Source organism: Poromitra crassiceps, assembly GCF_964638095.1.
Source record: "Poromitra crassiceps genome assembly, chromosome: 10".
NCBI lineage: Eukaryota > Metazoa > Chordata > Actinopteri > Beryciformes > Melamphaidae > Poromitra > Poromitra crassiceps.
The window spans coordinates 18,153,890-18,177,993 of NC_139631.1; the positions used below are offsets into that span (position 1 = coordinate 18,153,890).

Sequence of the window (24,104 nt, forward strand, 5' to 3'; positions counted from 1 at the left end):
TGTATGAATGAATGAATGAATGAATGAATGAATGGGACAGACAAACCCATCTTTATTTGTCACAGACCCGTCAATGCACACACGTGCACGGTGGCTACTTCATTATATTTTTTTGTACATTCTCTGAATTTTCTTTGACACTAAAAGGATGTTGAACAGTTGGCAATTTAAAAATAATGCATTGAATTCAGGTTCATGCAGATATCACAAATAATATGCATTAACAAAATAAAATAAAATCAGTTCAGTAAAAAACAAGGGGGCAGAACTGTTTGCCTAAATAACCCCATTTGAAAAATGACAAAATGGGCTGCAGTAACAGAATAGCCTACTAATAATTCTAATGCAAACATGTCATCATAAAGATGAAAGGCCTTAATATATTCCACTGATTTAAGGGTCATTGTGAGCCTGCCGTGAGGTCACGCCTATACTAACGTTAGTGAGGAGGAGGGGTTACGTGGCGTGCTGTCAGCTCAGTCCGCCCTCTCCTGCTCTCTGTCCGTGTCCGGGCTTTAGAGCGGCTGCTTTCTGAGCCGTCGGTTCGCTAAATCGAGGGAGGAGAGCGGTTAACATGACGAGCAGCATCAGGTACAAAAGTCGGATCCCGATTAAAACAGGTGAGCGTGATTAAAGCAATGTTTTATTGCCATGATAGCCTGATTGAGAGTCAATGTAATGATTGCTTCGTGCCCCTCTCTCCCTCTTCCTGGCGTCGCTCTGCATCCCTGCACCTGCGCCTGATCCATCCTGTAATGGCCAATAGATGACAACACCGAGGTAAGATAAATAATCAAATCTATTATTTGATCACTTTTGGTGCTGTTGAAAAATGTTATTCTCAAATTATGTAGCATTGTCCGAAGCCTTAGCCGCACGCAACACGCCCTCGATAGCAGCAGCAATGCCACGAGATTCTCAATGCTCGCTCATGTTTTACAATCGCGTGTTTTGGCATTTTTCGACGTGCCCGTCTGGCAGAGAGCCAGGCTTTGAACCTATCCTGCGCGTCGTTAAGATGCGTCGAGCAGCCATGGTCATCATCGTTACCATCATCATCATACTGACGAGGGGATTAGATTTCAGGCCGGCTGCAGCGTAGCAGCTCAGGCACTGAAGAGGCGTCAGCATCATTGGTACCCAAGGGCTATGCTGCTGCATCCTCCATCCTCTCATCCGACAGCCCAGTGACCTGCTTCCATTAGGATGAACGATTATCGGTCAGACCAGAGTGAAGCACTGAGTCATCTGACGGACTGATCCCGCTGTCAGCGTCACCTCAGGAGCGCTTCACGTGGTGTGGTTACCTCCAGTGAACCATCCTCCACTTTAGAAACACAGCGGCCACATGAGCCTGCCTGCGGGGAGGTCGCACTTCACTTTAGCACCGTCTCCGATGACCATCCTCCTCCTCCTCTGCCTCCTGCAGTGTTTGATAACAGATGGGGCATTTGTATATTATGTAATGTATAATGGATGTGCTTTCATTTTTTGTAAGGTTGGCTGATTCAGTGACCCCCATCTAGAATAGTATTCATTAGCAACATATGACTCAAATGGGCCATTCAAGCCCATCAACGTGCTTGATATTCAGATTTAATGGAAAATTATGAAAGCAGAACCATGTAAAGAGAACACTAGTAATTCTAGCTAACTGTTTCAACTTGAAAACATAAACCAGTGGTTCTCAAACCTTTTCACCTCAAGGACCCCTAAACTGACACAAATTAGAGACCATGTGGACTCCCATTTGATAAGATGTTGTCCCAGGGTCCCCCATCTGATAAGAGTTTAGTTTAGCTTTTGTGACGAGTGACGACCCTCCCACTCTCCTGGCCCTGTCTTACAGGAGCCTTTGGTGTTGGGTCATTGCTGATTGGGTGCACCTGGGCCTGTGCGCTCATTGGGCTTAAGAAGACCTTCAGACCATTCAGTCTCTCTCCCTCCTCACTGATGCACCTTTTGTTTTGTTCTGTTCTTTTGTTTAATGTAGTTTGTGTTGTCTAGTTATTTTCCCTTAGTCTTAGTTAATAAATTATAGTTTTAACTTTTACTTTGGTCTATGACTTCCCTCGTTTGTTACTTCCTTGAGCCATGTAGTAACATATGAGGGGAGCCGGGCCCAGGTGCACCCAATCAGCCTAACCGGCACGGTGGCTCAGTGGTTAGCACTGTTGCCTCACAGCAAGAAGGTCCCGGGTTCGAACCCCAGTCTGTCCCAGGTCCTTTCTGTGTGGAGTTTGCATGTTCTCCCCGTGTTCGTGTGGGTTTTTTCCGGGTGCTCCGGTTTCCTCCCACCATCAAGAAAGACATGTATGTTAGGGTTAATACTCCTGTCAGTGCTCCTGACCAAGGCAATGGCGAAAGAACTGGAGTCGGTCCCCGGGCACTGCACTGCGGCTGCCCACTGCTCCTAGTTCTAGGAAGGTTCCTAGTAGAGGATGGTCAAATGCAGAGGATGAATTTCCCCATGGGGATAAATAAAGTATAACTTAACTTAACCACCCCAACACCAGGCTCCTGCAAGATAGGGTGGGAGGGTCGTCACACTTTTTGGTTGTTTTATTACAGAAAGGGTATGAAACCCATGATCAAAATAGTCATACATTCTGTCATTGTGTTACTTATGGTTGGAATTCTAGTGGAAATAAATGATTACCCTTTTTGCTGGGGACCCCTTGGAACCCCCTCAAGGCCCCCTGGGGGGTCTTTGAGAACCACTGGCGTAAATGTCAAATTTTACCCTAGCTTACTTCCTGTTGCAGTATTTGAAAATACAATAATCGGAAATAAACTAGAGTCCAAACTGTTACCTAGCAACAGAATTCCAGTGAAATGGTCTACAGTATATATGCATAATGCCTGCATGTGCATGTCATGTGCACATTTTCATCTTTGCACTTGTTCGCTTAAAAAATCAAATAATTTTTATTGACAAGTTTGCACAACAAGGAATGAGACTAGGTCACATTAGGGTTGCCACGACGGACGATGGCATTGACCATTGTTGATGGGGCGACCTCCATCGACCTCTGAGCCTTCTACATCGGACCATCGTGATTAATTATCTGTTCAAATTAAAATTCTGCAGATTTAATAATAAAAAAGGTCAACTCCATTCCACCGCGACGCGCGTGCAGCATTAAACAAGCGCACCCTGTCCCCAGTTCAGAGAAGCGGTAGAGCCACTGGTAGAGCGAAGAGGAGGAGGAGGGGGAGGGGAGGGTAAGCAGAAGTCGGTCTCAGTTGTGTTGTTGTGAAAATGTTAAGACAAAGAAGAAACTTCACGTTCTTTCCTGTTTTCAGCCCAATGTGAGTGATGTTATAAGTGTTCAACTGTGAATTCGTCTGTTTCCATGGAGTCGCTTCATGGAAGCGACTTACCGGCTAAGCGACTTACCATGGCTGCTGCTGCCATGTTTCTCTCTTAATGTAATGTTAGGTTCAAAACTGAGCCCACACAGATCTAACGTTTCCGCCAGTAATTCTGCCCGTTTCCTGCCAGCTAGTTAAATTCAACACACACACGTTGTTGATCATCACGTTATTCGTTTTGGACCTTTCAATATAGCCTACTGTTTCAGTTGCCTGGCTCTGTGCTGTAGTAGTAACCTATGTAAGCCCGCTGGTCTCTCATGACATGTAGAGCTCAGCTGTCCTGTTGTAAACGTGAATGTGCAACACACACACCTGCCAACAGTGGGCTGTGAAAAACACACACACACACACACACACACACACACACACACACACACACACACACACACACACACACACACACACACACACACACACACACACACACACACACACACACACACGAACACACACACACACACACACACTCACTCACTCACTCACACACACACACACACACACACACACACACACACACACACACACACACCCATATAACCCTACACCACAAATTAATAGAATAAATGCAAGAATGTATAGTAAATTCATTTTTCCATGTTAAACTCATAACTCACAGTAAAATAAATACCGGTAATGATGATAAAATAAAATCAACATACAACATGTACAAAAGATGTGATCAAAAGTGAGCATCTAAAATTTACATCACAAAAATTATCAAGTGCAAACATTGAGAATGTCAGTGAATATGGAAGATGGTAGAAGTTCCCCTCTGTGCTTCCACAGCTTGTTTGTGTTCGGCATCAATATTTAGCATGTCTGCTAACGTCATTTTCCCGACATAGGCCGACATAGCTTGCAAAATGCATAGCTTGCAAAACATAGCTTGAAAAACGCATGGTATTTGCTAATGTGGCTAGCGGTTAGAAATGGGAAGGTCTCGCACTGAAATTTGGCAGCTCATCTCTTCTTCTTGGGACGTGTTTGACTGCGGTCCTCCTTTTCCTTTTTTTTTTTTTTTTACTGCGGTCCTCCACCGAGAGCTTGAACGAGTGCAGCGACGGAGTTTCGCACCGTGCGTCACTCATCACTGCCTCCGGGTTGGGTTGCCAGGTAGGACACAAATCGGGAGATTAGCAGGAGAAATTACCAATCGGGTGCACAGCGGGAGAAAGGGTTACAAATCGGGAGACTCTCGCCAAAAGGCACCGTGACGACTTAATAAATCATGAATTAATCCCCCCCCATCAATGACGATGCCATTGTCCATCGCAATGTTTCACTGTGGAACCATCGCGATGGCTATTTCATTGACATCGTACAAGCCTAGGTCATATTAAACATAAAACATCACAAAATATTAAAGTAATTAATATTTAAAAAGGTCAAATAGCCTACATGGAATCAGTCTTTTTTAGGTAGTATAAAGAAAGTAGTATATCAATTATATAATTTAGAAAAAGTATAAAGAAAAAAAAGTATCTTATCCCTACAAGAGGCTCATGCTTCTCTCTTCTAGATAACGCGCCAAACATAGAGAATATGATATTTCTAATGCTGATACAATGGAGTTTGATAGCATGTTTCCAGCCATCTAAAATATGAACTGTAAATGTCAGGTTTTGGTGTCAGAATAACATCTGAACTATCCCTTTAACAAGCTTACGCACCTGTTCTCAGCAGGTTGTCAAAAGTGATTCTGGAAATCACTAACTAGCTAAATAGAAGTAGATGATGAGGGAAAGTGTGTACCACAAAAAAGTAAATTACAACACTTCATCGCAAAGTAACTCCTGGTAAACATTGATCAACAGATTGATGATATATAACATAGTAGCCTATAGAGCAGTACTGCAATGCTCACATCTATTAACTGTAAAAACAGGTCAGCGGTCATATTATGATTTCTCTCTGGAGAGCCGAGCAGAGTAGCAGATGCTGATTCAGATGCACTTGCATCTCTGCATGTGTGTCCTGCATTCAGTCTTGAGTCTTGTAAAAAAAAAAAAGTATCAAATTAAGTACTCAGTTGGTATCAGTATCAGTTTAAGGGTACTGGTATTGGTACTGGGATCATACTTTTTTTAAAGACACCCAGCCCTAGTCTTGACCATCTCCAACTTCCTCCGCCTCCACGCAAAAAAGTATCTTATCCCTACAAGAGGCTCATGCTTCTCTGTAGTCTTTTGTGTTCTTTGTATATTAGAAGTAGTTTCCATCTTCTTGTCCTAGTATTCCTCCTCCTTGGGAGCTTTTGTGCCTCTCCTCAGCCCTCGTTGCTGTGAGATATAAGCTGGTCAGACAGATTTGCCCGCTCCCAGAATTAACAATTGGAGTCGGACCAAATCCAGTGTGGAAACACTGGAGTCACATGGAATCACCGCCACACTGCAAAGCTTACGAGTAGATTGCTGAAAACCCTGGATTAATACGGCTAACCCTTATAACTGCTGCATTTTACTCCCTAGTATGAATCCCAATCCACTCACACATTCAGTAGTTCAACATTTCTAACACGACACAGTATATTACTATAATAATAGTAGTTGTTTTTTAACGCCTTGTTGCTGCTGGCTGCCATCCATTCTTTACTCCCACATACGCTACTGCATCTGTCTCTTTTGGGAAAAATATTTTGTATTGTGGCCAAGCCAGGCTGTGGAGGAGGTGGCAGAGAGCTGAGAAGCATGAGAGAGACAGTCCTGGCCGCTCAGACTGAATGTTGAGATCGTGTTGCAGAGAAGGAGAATTGCAATTGATAATCAATCAATCCTTTTATAACACCCTCTGATTTCCCTCTCTCTTCCTCTGCTCATCTTCCTCTTTCCATGTCTGTCTGCCTCCCTCAATCATTTCCTCACTCCTCTGGCCCTTCCCCCTCTCCCTCCCATCGCCTAAACGTTCCTATCCTGTCACCTTATATGATGTTGCGTTGCCAGGCAACAGAGTAGTGGGAAAAAAAGAACAACACTATCTGGCCTACTCACAATCCCATGTGGTGATTGCTCAGTGTGGGCAGAGGTTCACTGCATGGTGAGAGTGTTGATCACAGACCAGAGAGAACCGCTCATACAGAATTCACAATGGCTGTTTCTACTACAGCCGTATGCCGCCTTGATAGATAACGGGCCAAACGTAGAGAATATGATATTTCTAATGCTGATACAATGGAGTTTGATAGCATGTTTCCAGCCATCTAAAATATGAACTGTAAATGTCAGGTTTTGGTGTCAGAATAACATCTGAACTATCCCTTTAACAAGCTTACGCACCTGTTCTCAGCAGGTTGTCAAAAGTGATTCTGGAAATCACTAACTAGCTAAATAGAAGTAGATGATGAGGGAAAGTGTGTACCACAAAAAAGTAAATTACAACACTTCATCGCAAAGTAACTCCTGGTAAACATTGATCAACAGATTGATGATATATAACATAGTAGCCTATAGAGCAGTACTGCAATGCTCACATCTATTAACTGTAAAAACAGGTCAGCGGTCATATTATGATTTCTCTCTGGAGAGCCGAGCAGAGTAGCAGATGCTGATTCAGATGCACTTGCATCTCTGCATGTGTGTCCTGCATTCAGTCTTGAGTCTTGTAAAAAAAAAAAGTATCAAATTAAGTACTCAGTTGGTATCAGTATCAGTTTAAGGGTACTGGTATTGGTACTGGGATCATACTTTTTTTAAAGACACCCAGCCCTAGTCTTGACCATCTCCAACTTCCTCCGCCTCCACGCATCCATCCACTCTGTCTTAAACACAAGCACACACACACACACACACACACACACACACACACACACACACACACACACACACACACACACACACACACACACAAACTCTCGCTGCCACAGATGGGACTCCTGACCCTTACCCTCTCAGTGAAGACCAGCTGCGGAGCTGGAATTGGCGTATCAGGGGATGGATGGGTGGGGTAGGGGGGCTTTTGAAACTGGGGGACCCCCTGGGAAAGTGGTAAAAAGAGAAAAAGAGAATGGTTGATTCAAGAAGGTAGACACGATAGATAGATAGATAGATAGATAGATAGATAGATAGATAGATAGATAGACAGACAGACAGACAGACAGACAGACAGACAGACAGACTGACTGACTGACTGACTGACTGACTGACTGACTGACTGACTGACTGAAAGACTGACAGACACTCACACAAGGCCGAGGTAGAATGAGCGCACAAAGCACAATAATTCCAGTTGAAGTAAAAACACTAGTAGCCCCCATACAGTCCTCAGTCCTATTAACATATCTAAATGATACAGTAATCATAATATCAACCTTTGTTCTGTTATTCTGGTGTTCCTGTCTGAGACGGGGTGTTTCAGGTGTTTGATACCCTGCAGTCTGTTCACTGGCAGATACTCTGATTCAGTCATCCAGTAAACATCCATGTAATTTCCTCTATCATGCCCTTAGGTTTTATGCACTGCACTGCATTGCTTACCATGCCTCAGCTATGTGATTCAAAAGATCTCTTGGAAAATAACCCAAGGCTGACCCAGATAGCAGGATTCTTTAAAAAAAAGTATTTGGTCGACCTTAATTATGTTTGGGATTACAAGTTATTTCGAAAGAGGGGTGAGGATTCTGACTAATCCAATGAAATGAATGAGTAGTATTCATTTCAGTATAGTAGTATATATATATATATATATATACGGTATATATATATATATATATATATATATATATATATATATATATATATATACTGTATATATATAACCTCTCAAATCAAGCAATCTGATTGGCTCACAACCGTGGTATATTTAGCGTATACCACAGTAATATACCACAGTTATGAGAAAACCAATTTTAGCTAGCTAGCCTAGCCTCGCAAACGGGAGCTCCGCACCACAATACCCAGAGTGCACTGCGGTAGTGTTTAGTGTCATCTCCTGCTAGTGACGTCATCGGTATATGACAGCTAGTTAGCTGTTTGCTAGCTAGCTGCCTCCTGAAATGGAAACATTAGCGTTAACTAACGTTAGCACAAGCATTAGCCAAAGTTAACTAGCTAACTGTCGTTACATTAAAAAAGAAGCAATGTGAGACAAACTGTGAACTATGATCAAATCTATTTATTTAGCGTAGCGTATGTCAACTCTGTAGCTCTAGGAAGTAACTAACCATAACAACCCACCCCCAGCAGCCTATAGGTTACCTTCCACATAGCCCCTTTCAGAACTGCTTCTGGGTTATGACTTCATCATCTCCCCTCCGCACTCCCTTATCCGTCAATAGACTTCCCTTGCTTCTCTGCAGTGGGGATTGAAAGCTCAATGCTGCTAATAAATGTCTCTTTTTATCTGAATTCTGTGGTGGTGATATAATCTTTTCCCAAATACCAAGATGTGTTCTTCCGTGTGCTTCCGAGCAGAGGGGCGCTGTGGAGTGCTATGATGGCTGGGCACAGCAGCACAAGACAGAATGATTGGTATATTAAAGTTATTTATTAGCAGTATCGAGCTTTCAAACCCCGCCGTCGAGAAGCAATGAACCCTTCTGCTCTAGTAGGTGGCTTTGAAATGTTTCTGTGACACTTGTAAATACGTGCGTATTGCTGATTCAGACTGCTTGGGACTCAGAGTGGCGGGGAAGTCTATTGACGGATAAGGAACTGTTGTCCGGCAGATGATGAAATCATATGTGGACAAACGGTTACGAAAGGAGCAACCTTCCAAAAGGCTTCCTGTTACTCACACATAGAATTAAACAACATAGAACACACCACACTAACGTGAGCTGTTTGTGTGTCACCAAGCCTGTGTTGCTATCTGCCATTGTTCAGCAACTGCATCGGCTCTGTGCAGGGAGCCAAGAGTATGATTTCTGAATAACAGCCATTTAAATTGGAGTTGTTTATTCCTTTCATATTGCCATACTTGGTAACCATTTTATAAAAGCAATAGAACACTTCAGGCTGTGGTGCTCATTATATCACACCTGAGGGTGTTTTCGCACAGCCCTTAGGTGTGGTATAATGAGCATATACCACGGCCTGTTGTGATCTATTGCTTATATATATACACTGTATCTATATATATATATATATAGATACAGTGTATATATATATACCGTATATAAAGAAAAGAAAACACCTCAATGCCCACAGCTCTACAAAATGGGTAAATGAATACACTGCTACAAAGCTGACAACCTCACTGTTTCCATACATTAGCCAGAGGATTAGCAAGTTACGCTCAGCATGAATGCCATACTGCAGCAACTTTAACTATACTGTACCAGGGTTACATGTTCCTGAAAAGTAACCTTTTGTGGTGGAATAAATAATGTTGCTGTATTTCTCTGCGCACAGCCTGTTAAAGACTTTATGTGACAATTTACAGACATGGTGGATGTGAAGTTGTTTAAAGGGGACCTGTTTTTTTCTGGATTTCAGTTATAAATGTCTGCGTGACAGACACCGCCGCCCACAGACACCACCAAGAGAAGATACTGTGATGATGTCAGAAATCTTTGGCTAAACATAGTCAAAGTTCCAAAACTTGAGGTTAACATGTAGAAATGCTGTCTGTAAGTCAAAAGCCCTCACAAAAGGCAATTAACAGCTGAAGTGAGGGAGAAATAAGTTGTGCTGAAAAACAACTAAAACTGAAATGGAAGAACTGTAGTGTGTTGGAGGGTACACAAAGGAGAATACTGTCACAGAGGACTAGAGACAATTTACCATCTAAAGAAAGTAGAAAATGTCACATTTGAGAAGGTGGAATCAGAGAATTAGGACATTTTTCCTTCAAGAAATGGCTCATAATGATTAATAGATGATCAAAATAGGCAATTAATTTAATATTTGGCAATGAATCGATGAATTGACTAATTGTTGCAGCTCTTTATCTGTTTTTATAGTGTATTTTTATGTATTTTCAAAATACAAAATATGTATTTGTATTTAAAATAAATTTTTCAGACCAGTATTTTGTATTTGTATTGTGATCAATTTTTTGAGCAAGTATTTTTAATTTGTATCAAAATAATTTTGGATGTATTTTCGCCTATCTGTGCTAATAATACCATGCTAGACTAGCCACGCTCCCACAAGAGGCCATTGTTGAATGGGCAGATGCTAAGTTAGCCAAGTGTCCCTCAGTGGAGTAATCTATTGTTGCCGGAGCAATTACATGCTCTAGATTAGCATGTTAGAGCCAGCCAAGTGCCAAGTGCACAGAGGCCTGTGCATCTCCAAGGAGAGCAAACATGAGGGGGGGGGGGGAGTTCAGGGTCCATCTTTGTATTTCTTGGTGGTTTTTACTGCCTCCCATCTCCTCTGCGTCTGTCTGCCCCACACTCACCACTCCTGTCTCCCCTTATTGATTGATTGATTCAACTTTATTGTCCATTGCACAGAGTACAATGAAATGCAGTTTGGCATCAATCAGAAGTGCAAAAGAGCTATAAAGTGCCATCAAGTATGTGCATTTTTTATAGAACAGGATAGAAAGTATTCTAGTATCGACTAGTATCTATTGACTAGTAATGTCTAGTATCTCTCCCTGGTCTTCCTCTTGCCCTCCCCTGCCTGGCCTGTGGGCCCATGCACCGGCAGCCAGTAAAGCATTAGGGGATGCATTCAGGGTTAATGGTGTGAAAGCGTCATCCGGATGGCTGTGAGACGTCGAGATGTCATCAGTAAAGGTCACTGACCATCTCTGTCCGTCTGGCTGCTTCACAGTGCCTGTCTCTGTCACAGAGAGCGGACAGTAGCCTCTTTGGACTGCTGGCTGAAGGAGAGAGATGTGTGCACGGCCAGCATCATCTCATTTGGATTGTGTATGTGTGTGTTTGTGCGCCCTGGTGGTAATTGCCGTGGAGTTTACTGCGGTGGCCTTTTGAGAGTTGTTTCCTCCAAGGCCACAACATTTGTATGACTGAGAGGAAGAGAGAAGCGCTGCCTGCTGATTGAGTGGCTGATATTTGGATTGTTGCCTTTGCAGCCCCGTCAACAGACAGACAGACAAGTCATGGAGCCAACTTGACTTTGTGTTCTCATATGAAAGACTGCTTTGATGACAGAGACTATTGAGAATGGTGGGGAACAGAAGAAAGAAAGAACGTGAAAATCTTACACTGTTCATGTTGTGAAAAGAACGTAAAACTTTGGAAGACATGGAAACAGAGTGAGAGGCCAATTTAAGTCTAGACGCTGATCCTGTGTGTTTGGATAAAGCCGTTCACCAAATGGCACATGTTACATACAAGCAGTTGCTGTTTTTGAGGTTTTCTAAAAGTCAAATGAGGTCAAGTTGCCCCACACACACACAACCCGCTCAGTGGTTCCCGTCATTAATTTGGACTAATGGTTTGTCCTTTATGTCCCTCTGCACCTGCCGTACACACACTACCTCCCCTGTGCACCTGTGTTTGATCAGCTGGAAGTGGCCCGGAGAGGTGATGCCGAGTCATGACTTTAGCAGCCAAGTTGTCTCACATGATGTATCGTCTTACAATATACCGTTACAAAACGTCCCTGTATTGGCAAAATATGATGTTCTATGCACTTTATGCCAGATGGAATAGTTCCCAGCTAAAAATGTGATTTTGCACAGTAGGAGTCTAGATGCAACACAGACAGACAGTGATGAATGGAGAATGAATGCGTAGCCTACTTTCATCATTGACTTGACAGCAGGTAGAACAAACTTTGAATGTGTGAGTGAGTCTATCTGTCTGTTCATCTGCATGTGTGTGTGTGTGTGTGTGTGTGTGTGTGTGTGTGTGTGTGTGTGTGTGTGTGTGTGTGTGTGTGTGTGTAACTCACTATTGCCTATATGGGAGGGACAGCTGCTCACTGAGAAAGACAGGGGGCTTTAACCGGGGGCCATTGTAATGCCATTTAAAGACATCTGTTCTTTTCTTCTATTCAGATGAACCCTCCCCCCCCACCAAGATCACACACACACACACACACACACACACACACACACACACACACACACACACACACACACACACACACACACACACACACACACACACGCACACACACACACACACACACACAGACACACACTTTCTCTCTCTCTCTCTCTCTCTCTCTCTCTCTCTCAGTGATGTCTCACTCTATATCTTGACTATGACGTAAAGTGTTAACTACCATTACTTTTACTTCCTGAGTATCTTTCATGGTGACCTCATGCTGCAGTAGTAGTATAATTTTCCAACCAATAACAGCGTGAGATTTTTGAACAATCCCGCCACTCTGCCCCTCCCATCAAATCAAATTGCCTCATTCTCCCTGACTATCATATTCCATTGGTTTACATTTTTGAAAGATCCCTCACTGTGTCATGTCATGTAATGTCCCGCCCCAACATGCTGCATTTGGTGTCATATCTGAGCCAAAAAAAAGAAGCATGTTCCTCCTTTCAAAAAGTACGATAATATCGTACTTTTTGAAATAATATTATGGACAGAGCTCACTTGATGTCACCCATTGGTTTTTGGACTCCCGTTTTGAAGCCTCGAGGTTGTCATTTTCACCGTCGCCATCTTGGTTATTTGGAGCCAGAAGTGACGTGAATTTGGACGAGAAGATCTGCAGTGCGGCCTGCTATTTGGGCCGTGATTGGTGAGCTGCGTGATCACTGGACAGGCAACCTGTCAATCACACCCCAAAACATAGTCTGCTTTATCGTCTATTTTACTCTAAATGGGACCATCATTTACAAAATGAACATCATGCTGTACTGAAGAAGACTTGAAACTGGTGAGACCATAAACTCGTTTACAGTCATTTTCCCATTTATGTCCATATAACTGGACTTGTTTTTGCAGGCAGTCAAGTCGCCCCCTGCAGGCCATTCGAAAGAATGCAGGTTTAAGTTACTTCCACATACTACTTCACAAACTGACCTACAGTATGAGCTCGCCCACTGGCTCAGACCCAGGGACTAGTCAGCACTCAGTCAGCACTCAGACTTGAGCTGGTTCTCCCCAGTCCTGCACCCGCTGCTCTCTCTCTGTCTCCCTCCTGTGGTTTGGAGTGGGATTACAATATCTGTACGTGGCATCACCAAGGGGTGTGCCTAGATGGGGAGGGGGGGGAAGCAAGCTTGCATTCTTTTATTTCAAAGAGCAATCACCCCATCTAAACTCTGCTCCCCACATCAGCTATGAGTGGGCCACACCCTTATGTTCCCGCACACACACACACACACACACACACACACACACACACACACACACACACACACACACACACACACACACACACACACACACACACACACACACACACACACATGCTTACACACCACCACATCTGGAAACAATTGACTCCAACCTCTGCCACGAGAAGGGCCTCCCCTTACTTCACCTCTCCACACACACACACACACACACACACACACACACACACACACACACACACACACACACACACACACACACACTCCTGAACTAACCGTCGCACCAGTGGAGTTGACAGAGAAGTTGTGTTGAATAGCGGGCAGTCTAGACCAAGGCTGAGTGGTCTCTATTCAGCTCTGAGGCATATCTACACAGCACTACTATTTGACAGTAAATGTATGGATGACATTTGCCTGATAACCTCTTCCTCCACATGTCTGTGCTTGCGATGTGGAGCCATCTCTATCTGTTGTTTGTTTTGAGCTATGCCATAACTTTTGTCAGGGTCATGTTCATACAGGTTCTCTTTGTTTCACATCTTTTTACAATGAAGTCAACAAGAGTCCATGACGTCTGCCTGCCTCCCTGCCTGTCTGTCTGTAATCTGTCTGTCTGTCTGTCTGTCTGTCTGTCTGTCTGTCTGTCTGTCTGTCTGTCTGTCTGTCTGTAATCTGTCTGTCTATCTGTCTGTCTGTAATCTGTCTGTCTGTCTGTCTGTCTGTCTGTCTGTCTGTAATCTGTCTGTCTGTCTGTCTGTCTGCCTGTCTGTCTGTAATCTGTCTGTCTGTCTGTCTGTCTGTCTGTCTGTCTGTCTGTCTGTCTGTCTGTCTGTCTGTCTGTAATCTGTCTGTCTATCTGTCTGTCTGTAATCTGTCTGTCTGTCTGTCTGTCTGTCTGTAATCTGTCTGTCTGTCTGTCTGTCTGCCTGTCTGTCTGTAATCTGTCTGTCTGTCTGTCTGTCTGTCTGTCTGTCTGTCTGTCTGCCTGTCTGTCTGTCTGTCCTCTCTTTTTCTCTCTGTTTCTTTCTGAGTTGATGGTAATTTCTCAGTCCAATGTTTTTATTTCTCAACTGGCGGAGCTGGGGGGGAGGAGAGGAGAGGGGAGGGGAGGGGAGGGGAGGGGATACAGGCTGAATGAATGAGTTTCTTTTAGACCTTAACTTTCCTCCTCCATCCTTTCCTTGTTTCCTCCCTCAAATTGCTACCTCTTACTACCTCTCTCTCCCACTGTCTCTCTCCCACTCTCTCTCCCACTGTCTCTCCCACTGTCTCTCTCTCTCTCTCTCTCTCTCTCTCACCCACTGTCTCCCCCCCACTGTCTCTCTCTCTCCCCCGCTCTCTCCCTCTCTCTCTCTCTCTCTCTCTCTCCATCTGCCTCCCTCTGAGAGAATTCCTGTCTACCTGTCTGAACAGGGAGTGTTGGAGCGCTGTAGGGCAGAGGAAACAGGGAGGGAGGGAGAGAAGAGAAGGGAAGCGAGAGGAGGAAAGTAGGAGGAACATATAAAAGGGTGCAAACAGGAAAGAGGTGTGCTGGACTCAATCTGGGCACGAGATAGGGAGGGAGAGAGGAGTGTGCGTCCCAGGGAGGAGTTCTTCTCTGAGTCCCAGAGACTTTTCGAGGTTGCTGTGTCTGTGTTCTTTGCCTGCTGCGCGTTTCACTTTCTGAGACCGTAGCTATTTTTGGTCCGTTGGTGTCGGGGCGGCTTAGTATGGATGCCATCATGCTTCAGGAGAAACTGGTCGAACGTCTGCTGTGCCCACGAGTGAGAACCGCTAGACAGAAGGTAAAGGAGATGACGGGGAAATGAACGGGACGACAACGGACGGAGAGAGTGGTGGAATCAACGCACACAGAGGGGGAGAAAAGAGCGTATAAGAGAGAAAGAAGGGATTCGGGATCAAGCTAAGACAAGCTAGTATCTCATGGATTAGGTTGTGCATGCAAACAATACCTCCCTCACACCTGAAGACATACTGACAGCATCAGTAGCATTGTCTCATGCCTTAGTTAGTATGAGCTTAGTGTTCAGGTCATGTTGTGTTCAGTGATAGTGACAGCTTTACTGGTGAACTGATGTGTGTGTTCCCTCACAAGCTGTTCACATCAAGTGTTTGTATGATTAGTCATTGCTTTACGGTATCTGTAGTTTTCCTTCTACTCACTCCGCAGCTCAAGGGCCTCTTAGAACACAGCCTGTATGTGTGTGTTTGTGTGTGTGTGTATGTGTGTGTGTGTGTGTGTGTGTGTGTATTTGTAAATGCAGTCCTCACCCGAGGGGCCGTCGGAAATGCCTATGACAAGTTATGACAGCTTATAAGGACACCGACTGTGTTTGGCTTGTGTATTTGGAGGGTGAAAAAGAGCTTTTCAGGTCTATTCACTGTAGCTTGTGTGTGTGTGTGTGTGTGTGTGTGTGTGTGTGTGTGTGTGTGTGTGTGTGTGTGTGTGTGTGTGTGTGTGTGTGTGTGTGTGTGTGTGAGTGAATGGGCCCAGCACTCCGGCAGCCTGCGGCCGACTCGCCTTGTGTGTGTATTTATATCTACGCATGTCAGTGTGTGCTCCGATTGGGCAACAGAGCAAGGATGACATTCTGCCAGACGCAGAGCAAACCTACCGGACTGAGAGCTACAGTCTGCTGCAGTCAGAGGCTGGCATCCTGTGGTTCTGTGCGTGTGTGTTTGTGTGTTTGTGCCTGTGTGCTTGTGTGTGTGTGTGTGTGTGTGTGTGTGTGTGTGTGTGTGTGTGTGTGTGTGTGTGTGTGTGTGGTCTGTGTGTGTGTACGTGCATGTGTGTGGGATTTAGTGGAAAATCTTACACCCTAGTTATTCTCAGCAAACTCAATGGAATGCTATGCACGCGTTTTTCCATTCAATTGTAGATCTTCTCCGTTACAGCTACAACCTGTCCGTCTGTTGTGATTTTGTTGCTTTAAAGAGCTGCCAGATCTATTTTGTCTTCGCATTAGAAACCGTCTTTTTTGTCTTTTTTTGCGTGATCGACGGGCCAATCTGCACCTGATGACATCAGTACTCACCTCTTTTGCACTTTTAGTATTTTATACATTTCTTACACGATCTTGAACAAAGCATTCATCAACACTTAGTGTAATAATACTTAGCCCCTCCTCTTTCCTCTGTCCCTGTGTCTCTGCTCTAGGAGAAACAGTATGTGGGTTTTGCCACCCTGCCCAACCAGGTCCACAGGAAGTCTGTGAAGAAGGGATTTGACTTCACTCTCATGGTGGCAGGTCAGTTGGTAGTTGATGATGCAAACATGACAGAAATATATGTTGACTGTTGTTGGTAATGTTGCCTTTTTGACTGTGTTTAGGTTGATAGGATGTGCATTTTGTAACTCTCCCATCTCTCTCTGTCTGTGTTGCAGGAGAGTCGGGGATGGGTAAATCCACTCTGGTCAACAGCCTGTTCCTCACAGACCTCTATAAAGACAGGAAGTTACTTAATGCTGAGGGTGGGTGTTCTCACGATATTCGTTATATTTATTAATACACTGCTCTATGGCTATTTCTACTCTCTGGCTATTTATTAGACAGCTTTGTTGAATACTTCATGCTGATTGGCCGATGAACACACACTGTGATATGATTAGACGTCTCTCATGGTCAAGACGTTCAGCTGAGTTTGTTTATTTCTAATCAAATTAACTGGCAATACCTTCTGCCAAAGAGGTTACTCGCTGATGACTGCAGATAGTCTTGCTGGGCTACTTTTTGGCAGAAGATTGTAAATTACTTTCGCTTGTAATCAAATACTTTTAAATCAAATGTCATGTCAGATGATTAATGAATGTCTTTTGGCAAGTATCTCTGTAGTATGTGGGATAATGTACATTGATTTCTTTACAAAATAAGCCCCTTGTGGGTGATCATTACCTTCTGACCTGCTTACTGTACATTATTCCTAACATATGCTGTCTATCATTATTATTATACACAAAGTCAGTTTCAGCTTTGTCCCCAAACTCTGTCGCAAAAGCCTTTTCTTCTCTCATTCACTCACTGTGCAACACCTTCCCTCTGTGGCTGCTCTGCAGAGCGCATTAACCAGACCGTGGAGATCATCAAGCATACAGTCGACATTGAGGAGAAAGGAGTCAAACTCAAACTGACCATTGTAGACACGCCAGGGTTCGGAGACGCCGTCAACAATAACGAGTGGTGAGCTAACTTCCTGGTCCCGGACCAATCGCTCCCTGCTTGTGATTAGACCTGATGTGCACCAGATTCAATCTCCTCACTTGACTTACTGTTTCTGAATGCGTTGCCAACGTTTGTGTGTGTGTGTGTGTGTGTGTGTGTGTGTGTGTGTGTGTGTGTGTGTGTGTGTGTGTGTGTGTGTGTGTGTGTGTGTGTGTGTGTGTGTGTGTGCGTGCGTGCGTGCGTGTGTGTATGTGTGTGTGTGCCTGTGTGTCTCCAAGTTGGAAGCCGATCACAGACTACATCGATCAGCAGTTTGAGCAGTATTTCAGAGATGAGAGCGGGCTTAACAGAAAGAACATCCAGGACAACAGGGTCCACTGCTGCCTCTACTTCATACCTCCATTTGGGCATGGGTAATAACACACACACACACACACACACACACACACACACACACACACACACACACACACACACACACACACACACACACACACACACACACACACACACACACACACACACACACACACACACACACACACACACACACACACACACACACACACACACACACACACACACACACACACACACACACACACACACACACACACACACACACACACACACACACACACACACACACACACACACACACACACACAGGAATGTGATGTCAGAGTTGATGACCAGGTGGAATAACAGGTCCTGATAGTGATGACAGGTGCACTGAAACCTTAGGGATACTATTCAAACACCAATACTACTGTTATTGTTACACACACCACTTCCGAGAGCCCACAGAAAATGTTACACCTTTAAAGGCCCCTTAATGTATATGGTTGGTTTTCGATCCATAGTCCTCAAATTGATTTGGATTGGATGGCGGATTAACCATACAGTATGGGCAACTGCCCAGGGGCTCCAAGACTCCAGGGGCACCAACTCCTTGAGGATGTCGGCGTCTACGGACGACATTACTGTCTTTAATAGGCTCTACTGGGCTAATTTTTAAAGGCGTGGCCATTTTCAAAGGGGTTCCTTGACCTCTCACCTCAATATATTGGCATGAGACTGGGTTCAATGGATACCCACAAGTCTCCCCTTTACAGACATGCCCACTTCATACTAATCACATGCGGTTTTTGGCAGGAAGGGGGGTTGCATGCAGTATAAATGTGTTATTTGCACCTATTCTATTTTAATATGCCTGCTGGGTCCCTAAACAGTCTTGGAATTACATAAATTGGGTGTGACTGGAAATCTGACTCTTGTCGATTCAATGAGTTCAATTGTATTCATGTGTGATGATGTTAGTCCCCATAGTAGCCATTTCATCGTCGTGAGACCATTTTTTGAAACTTGACCTCACTGTATAAAATGACCTATTGTGATCTCTAGTATAATCACAGCCTTATGAAACTTTACCACCCCACACTAGAGACCTAGAGACCATTCAGAAAAGAGCATTACCTGTTTAACTATAAGCATAAATACCTGTAATTCAAGATAAGTCTGCATTTTTATTGAATTCAATAACATTGTGCATTTTTATTTCACATTTCATACAGTTTGATTTGGATTTTTGAAACTTGATGAGCATCACCAGGTTAAAGGCCTGATCCGGGCATGAGCATGTAAACACCTTTCTTCTGACCTGTCCTCTCCTCTCACTCTTGTGACACTTGTGTGTCTCGCCTCAGGCTGCGTCCGGTGGATGTGGAGTTCATGAAGGCTCTTCATGAGAAGGTGAACGTAGTTCCACTCATCGCCAAAGCTGACTGCCTCACACCCAATGAGATAAAGAAACTCAAAGACAGGGTGAGTGCCGTGCTGCAGCTTTAGAGAGAAATCAATGTATGTAGAGACTGTTTGGTGTAAGCACAACATATTTTCAACCAGTCAATCAACCTTTATTTATATAGCACATTTCATGAAAAAACAAATCCAATACATATGATTTTTTCCTTTTTGTGTGCATCTAATTTAGATACGAGAGGAGATAGAAAAGTTTGCCATCAAGGTGTACCAGTTCCCTGAGTGCGACTCTGATGAGGACGAAGAGTTTAAACAGCTTGACAAAGAGCTGAAGGTGAGTCCGCGCGGTGGAATACATTTGTGTGTGTTAGAGTCCAGCTCATTTATGAATACAATGTACTGTAACTGTACCTTGTGCTATAAACTAGGCTAAGCACCTGAGTAACAGGCTACTTTATTTGTTTCACATCTCAGTATCCCAGGAAATGTGAGTAGGGCACCAAAATAGCATGTTGCTCTCCAAATACATATGGAGCATATTCCATTAGCATCTGATATTTGTCTAGATTTCTGTATTGCTTTTATATTGGAGTCAGCTAATATTCACGGATATTGCTCGATTACAACAAAATTCAATTATATATTATTTGTGATGAAGGTGAATAAACACTTTCCCCTCCCTCAGCTATTACTTACATGGTATTAAACAATGAACTGTTAGTGGAAGCAAGCATGCTCAGGAATAGTTTTTAACAAAGGTTAAAAAGTCTTCGTTCCCGTGACATGTGTGTAGGAGTGCACCCCGTTTAAAAAGTCTTCCTTCCCGTGACGTGTGTGTAGGAGTGCACGCCGTTCGCAGTCATCGGCAGTAACACCGTGGTGGAAGCGCGAGGGCAGAGGGTGAGAGGGAGACTCTACCCCTGGGGCATTGTTGAAGGTAAACTCATACATTATGTATCGAAGCAGCCAACCATTATGCAAATTAATACATGAGATACAGCTTGCATGCCACAACACGATAGTCGACGCTCACTGAAAGGTCGCTTCTCTGTCTCGTTCGCGTGCTCAGTGGACAACCAGTCGCACTGTGACTTTGTGAAGTTGAGAAACATGCTGATTCGCTCCCACATGCACGACCTGAAAGACGTGACCTGTGACGTCCACTACGAGAACTACAGGGCCCAGTGCATACAGGAGATGACCAGGTGAGTGTGTGTGTGTGTGTGTGTGTGAGTAAGGTGAGACATGAGAAAGTAGAAGAGGGTGAATGTTGTGTAAACATCTTGGTTTTACTGCTGACGTCTAGAGATGCGGATGCAGATTTGAATGCCTCTCCTCCATGTCTTTCCCATGCAGTAAACTGGCTCATGACAACCGTATGGAGAGTCCCATCCCCATCCTGCCTCTGTCCACTCCTGATGCAGAGACCGAGAAACTGATCAAAATGAAAGATGAGGAGGTATGAAGCAGCCATCACCGTTTCACCAGACACTGAACAGTGTGACTGGACAGGACAAGATCTTTATCGCCCCCACATGGAAATGTGTCTATGCCCTCACTGTGATAGAGTTAAAAAAAATAAGATATTAATTAATACACAGGACAAGATGTTACTATCCCTTGTGCCAAAATCAGAGGAAAAACACATTTAGAAGCCCAATACAGAATAAAACAAGCTAACAGGCTAACAAACTAATAAACAAGACACAAATCACAAATCACCAGTTACCTACCCTAGCCAACAGCAGTATAATAAATACATAATCAAACACAAGACACAAGCACAACATAACAGCTTCCACTACATATATGAGTTCATATTTAGAAAACGTGTAGAATCCTCAGTGCTGATAGCGTGCAGCTCCATGTTCAGTTCAAGGAACCTATGAAAGAAAAGACATCACTCACGTCAAAACGTTCCAATTTTGCTTTGTGGCCAGTCTTTGCGTATAGGTTCTATTGAAGTGAATGGGGCGGGCATGTAAAGTCCCACTATAAACTATCATGTCTGTGTTATTTCGGATTTAATTGAAAAATACTTCCACCAGATTCAAATAATGTGATATTGACTGATGTTTTATTATCTAAACTAGTAGAATACCCATACAGTGTATCAACGGTGACGGATGGAGGCTGCGCAGCCATTGCGCAGCATCGCAGGTTTATTGTTTATTATTGTTTATTAAAAAGGATTAGCTGCCGCCTGGATGACAGCTAGTCTTCCTGGGGTCTAAGACAAAAAACAGATTACATGATAGGCAATAATTAAAATACAAAAACACAAGGAAAAAGAACAGAAGAAAGAATAAAAAGCAAATATAAGTTAAGACAGACAATAGCGTGGTCAGCTAGCCCTCTAGCTGGCCAATAACCCAAATATGAATATGTTGTCTGTACTACTCTATACATTAGAAAACAGACCTAGAAGAAAAAGTGATGTTACAAACATCATTGTGAGTGAGATGTTGTGTGTGAATGTAGATGGGATCTGAGCATCCTTTTAAACCAACCCTCCCTTTGATGGAACAAATATTGGATGGACAGATATGATGGTTTGTAGTGGGACTTACCATACGCGCCTCATTCAATTCAATAGTATTGGCCCCAAAGTCTGGCCCCAATGCAAAATGTTAACGTTGCCACGTGCGTGATATCTTCTCCTTCTTTATAGGTTCCTTGATTCAGTTTAAGTAGATGCAGATGTTTATGCAAATGCATAAAAGGCCTCTTGAATAGAAGGAGCTGCCTCATCTAAAAATAGATGCATTTGTGTTAGTTTCAATGGATAGTTCCAGCACCACATGCTCTAAATCAGTGCTCTCATGTTATGATGTTGGATCCATAGAGATTAAACTTATAACTACACTTTTCTCTCGATGGTTGGATCAGGCTGACTTGTCCATTCACAATGTGTTTGAGTTTCACCCCCTCTCCCTTTCTGTTTGCAGCTGAAGAGGATGCAGGAGATGCTGAACAAGATGCAGCAGCAGATGCATGAAAAAGACCAGTGATGTCTCCCAGAGCGAGTCCATGCTACAGCGCCACCTGCTGTCTGATTGCCAAACTACAATCAGACTCTCAGACAATAAATGCAGCACAACATTGTGTTAGTGGCAACTCTGGCTGTAAATTTATCTGTTTGGTGCTTTGTATAGTTTGTCTGCCTGGAGGATTGTGTTGTTAGAGGGTATTTTTCTGAACTGTACCTTTTGCCCATTTTGAGCCCCTTGCTGTGGTTAACAGTCTTAACATATATAATATAAACGTGTAATTTAAATTACTACTCAGTGTATCTAATTTATAAATGCAATGCTAAAACTTTTGGATATTTTGTCAGGATATGAATATGCGTGCTACAAAATGTTTTGTAAAACAAATTAGGTTGTTGGTGATGTTTAGATTTGAACATAGATATTGTTTTTTTGTATTAATATATCTGTGTGTGTGTGTATGTGTGTGTGTGTGTGTGTGTGTACGTGTCACTGAGTGTGCGCATGTGTGTCTGTGTCTTTCATGAAACATTCTCTTTTGATGTCGTCCAGATATCCGTCCATAAAACTCCATCTGTCTCTGCAAAGCTACTCCAGTGACTTTAATTTTGTTGAACAGCACAAAAGAAAGAAAAATCCCAGCTAGCTTTTCTTGTTTATTTGTTCTATGATCATCATGAATATCTTCATATTCTGATGGACAACATTTTTACTTATGGCTGTTCAAAATAGTATCTTCTTCCAGCATTTTGACATTTGCTGGCGTAATTGAAAATGCACTTAATGCCAGTGGCTAACTGTGAATCGAGGGCCTTTGACATAATGAGGGGGTATACAGTACAGTACATGGTGCATGTGCAAGCATGCTGCACTTACTCATATCCGCTTACAGCCGTGGGCTTATTTTTTACTGCTTCATAGCTGATAGCTTGTTATGAAATGCATTATGACCTATGCCTTGTTACCACTATGGGATGGTAAAAAAGATCACCAATGAGGAGCGAATACTGTATCTACTGTATGCTTCTGTTTGAAATTGCATTTCTATATTTGCAAGTGAGTTGCGTGACTGTTATGCATAGGTGAAATGTACAGACGTGTATCCTATGTGTGTTTGAGTTAGCATGCGTGCGTGTGTGTGTGTGTATGAGAGAATGTGTGTGTGTATGTGTGTATGAGAAAATGTGTGTGTGTTTAAACTCTCCTGAGGTTGAGGTACAGTACATATTTTGCCCTAAGGCTGTGCATGGTCTCTGTCTGGCTGAGCTGTGTCGTCAGTCTGAGGTTATAATGGTGTGCCCAATAAACATAAACAGACCAATAAACTTGATTCAAATTGTTTGAACCTCGCTGTCTGCGCACTATTTCTCTGAGGATTATGGCAGTGGTTCTCAAACTGGGGATCAGGACCCCACATGGGGTTGTAAGATCATTTTGGGGATCACCAGGTGATTTATGGCATAAACGTTTTCCTAAACAAATGTATTATTGTGTAATTCCCCTGACTTTTCTCCAATTTCTTTTGTTTTATTCTGGTGAAATTCTGAATAGTTTCAGCCTCTAGGCCTCGTCTGCTAATCAAATGAAAGGCATTGCTTAGTTTTAGAAAAGTTTTAGAACCACTGCATTATGGACTTGCACC

At 43.4% G+C, this 24,104-nt stretch overlaps 1 protein-coding gene across 2 annotated transcripts; it reads left to right on the forward strand.

Moving 5' to 3' along the window:
- Positions 1 to 511: 511 nt before the first annotated feature.
- septin5a (septin 5a) lies at positions 512 to 23,774 on the forward strand. Of its 2 annotated transcripts, XM_083645111.1 has the most exons (12): positions 512 to 620; positions 767 to 780; positions 16,709 to 16,799; positions 16,937 to 17,023; positions 17,606 to 17,729; positions 17,990 to 18,124; positions 19,418 to 19,535; positions 19,705 to 19,806; positions 20,313 to 20,409; positions 20,542 to 20,677; positions 20,829 to 20,931; positions 22,421 to 23,774. In XM_083645111.1, exons 1-12 carry the CDS (start codon positions 575 to 577, stop codon positions 22,481 to 22,483), a joined length of 1,116 nt encoding a protein of 371 aa, XP_083501237.1. In that variant the 5' UTR covers positions 512 to 574; the 3' UTR covers positions 22,484 to 23,774. The 2 variants fall into 2 exon arrangements, with proteins under 2 accessions (XP_083501237.1, XP_083501236.1); XM_083645110.1 differs by lacking the exons at positions 512 to 620; positions 767 to 780 and adding an exon at positions 15,103 to 15,335.
- Positions 23,775 to 24,104: the final 330 nt, after the last annotated feature.

What these genes read in the sequence shown, in the direction of transcription:
- septin5a (XM_083645110.1), top strand. Translation starts at nt 15,261, where the DNA reads ATGGATGCCATCATGCTTCAGGAGAAACTGGTCGAACGTCTGCTGTGC. An exon ending in TAAAGAAACTCAAAGACAGG is followed by an intron (nt 19,536 to 19,704) that starts GTGAGTGCCGTG and finishes CATCTAATTTAG; the next exon opens with ATACGAGAGGAGATAGAAAA. An exon ending in AGCTTGACAAAGAGCTGAAG is followed by an intron (nt 19,807 to 20,312) that starts GTGAGTCCGCGC and finishes ACGTGTGTGTAG; the next exon opens with GAGTGCACGCCGTTCGCAGT.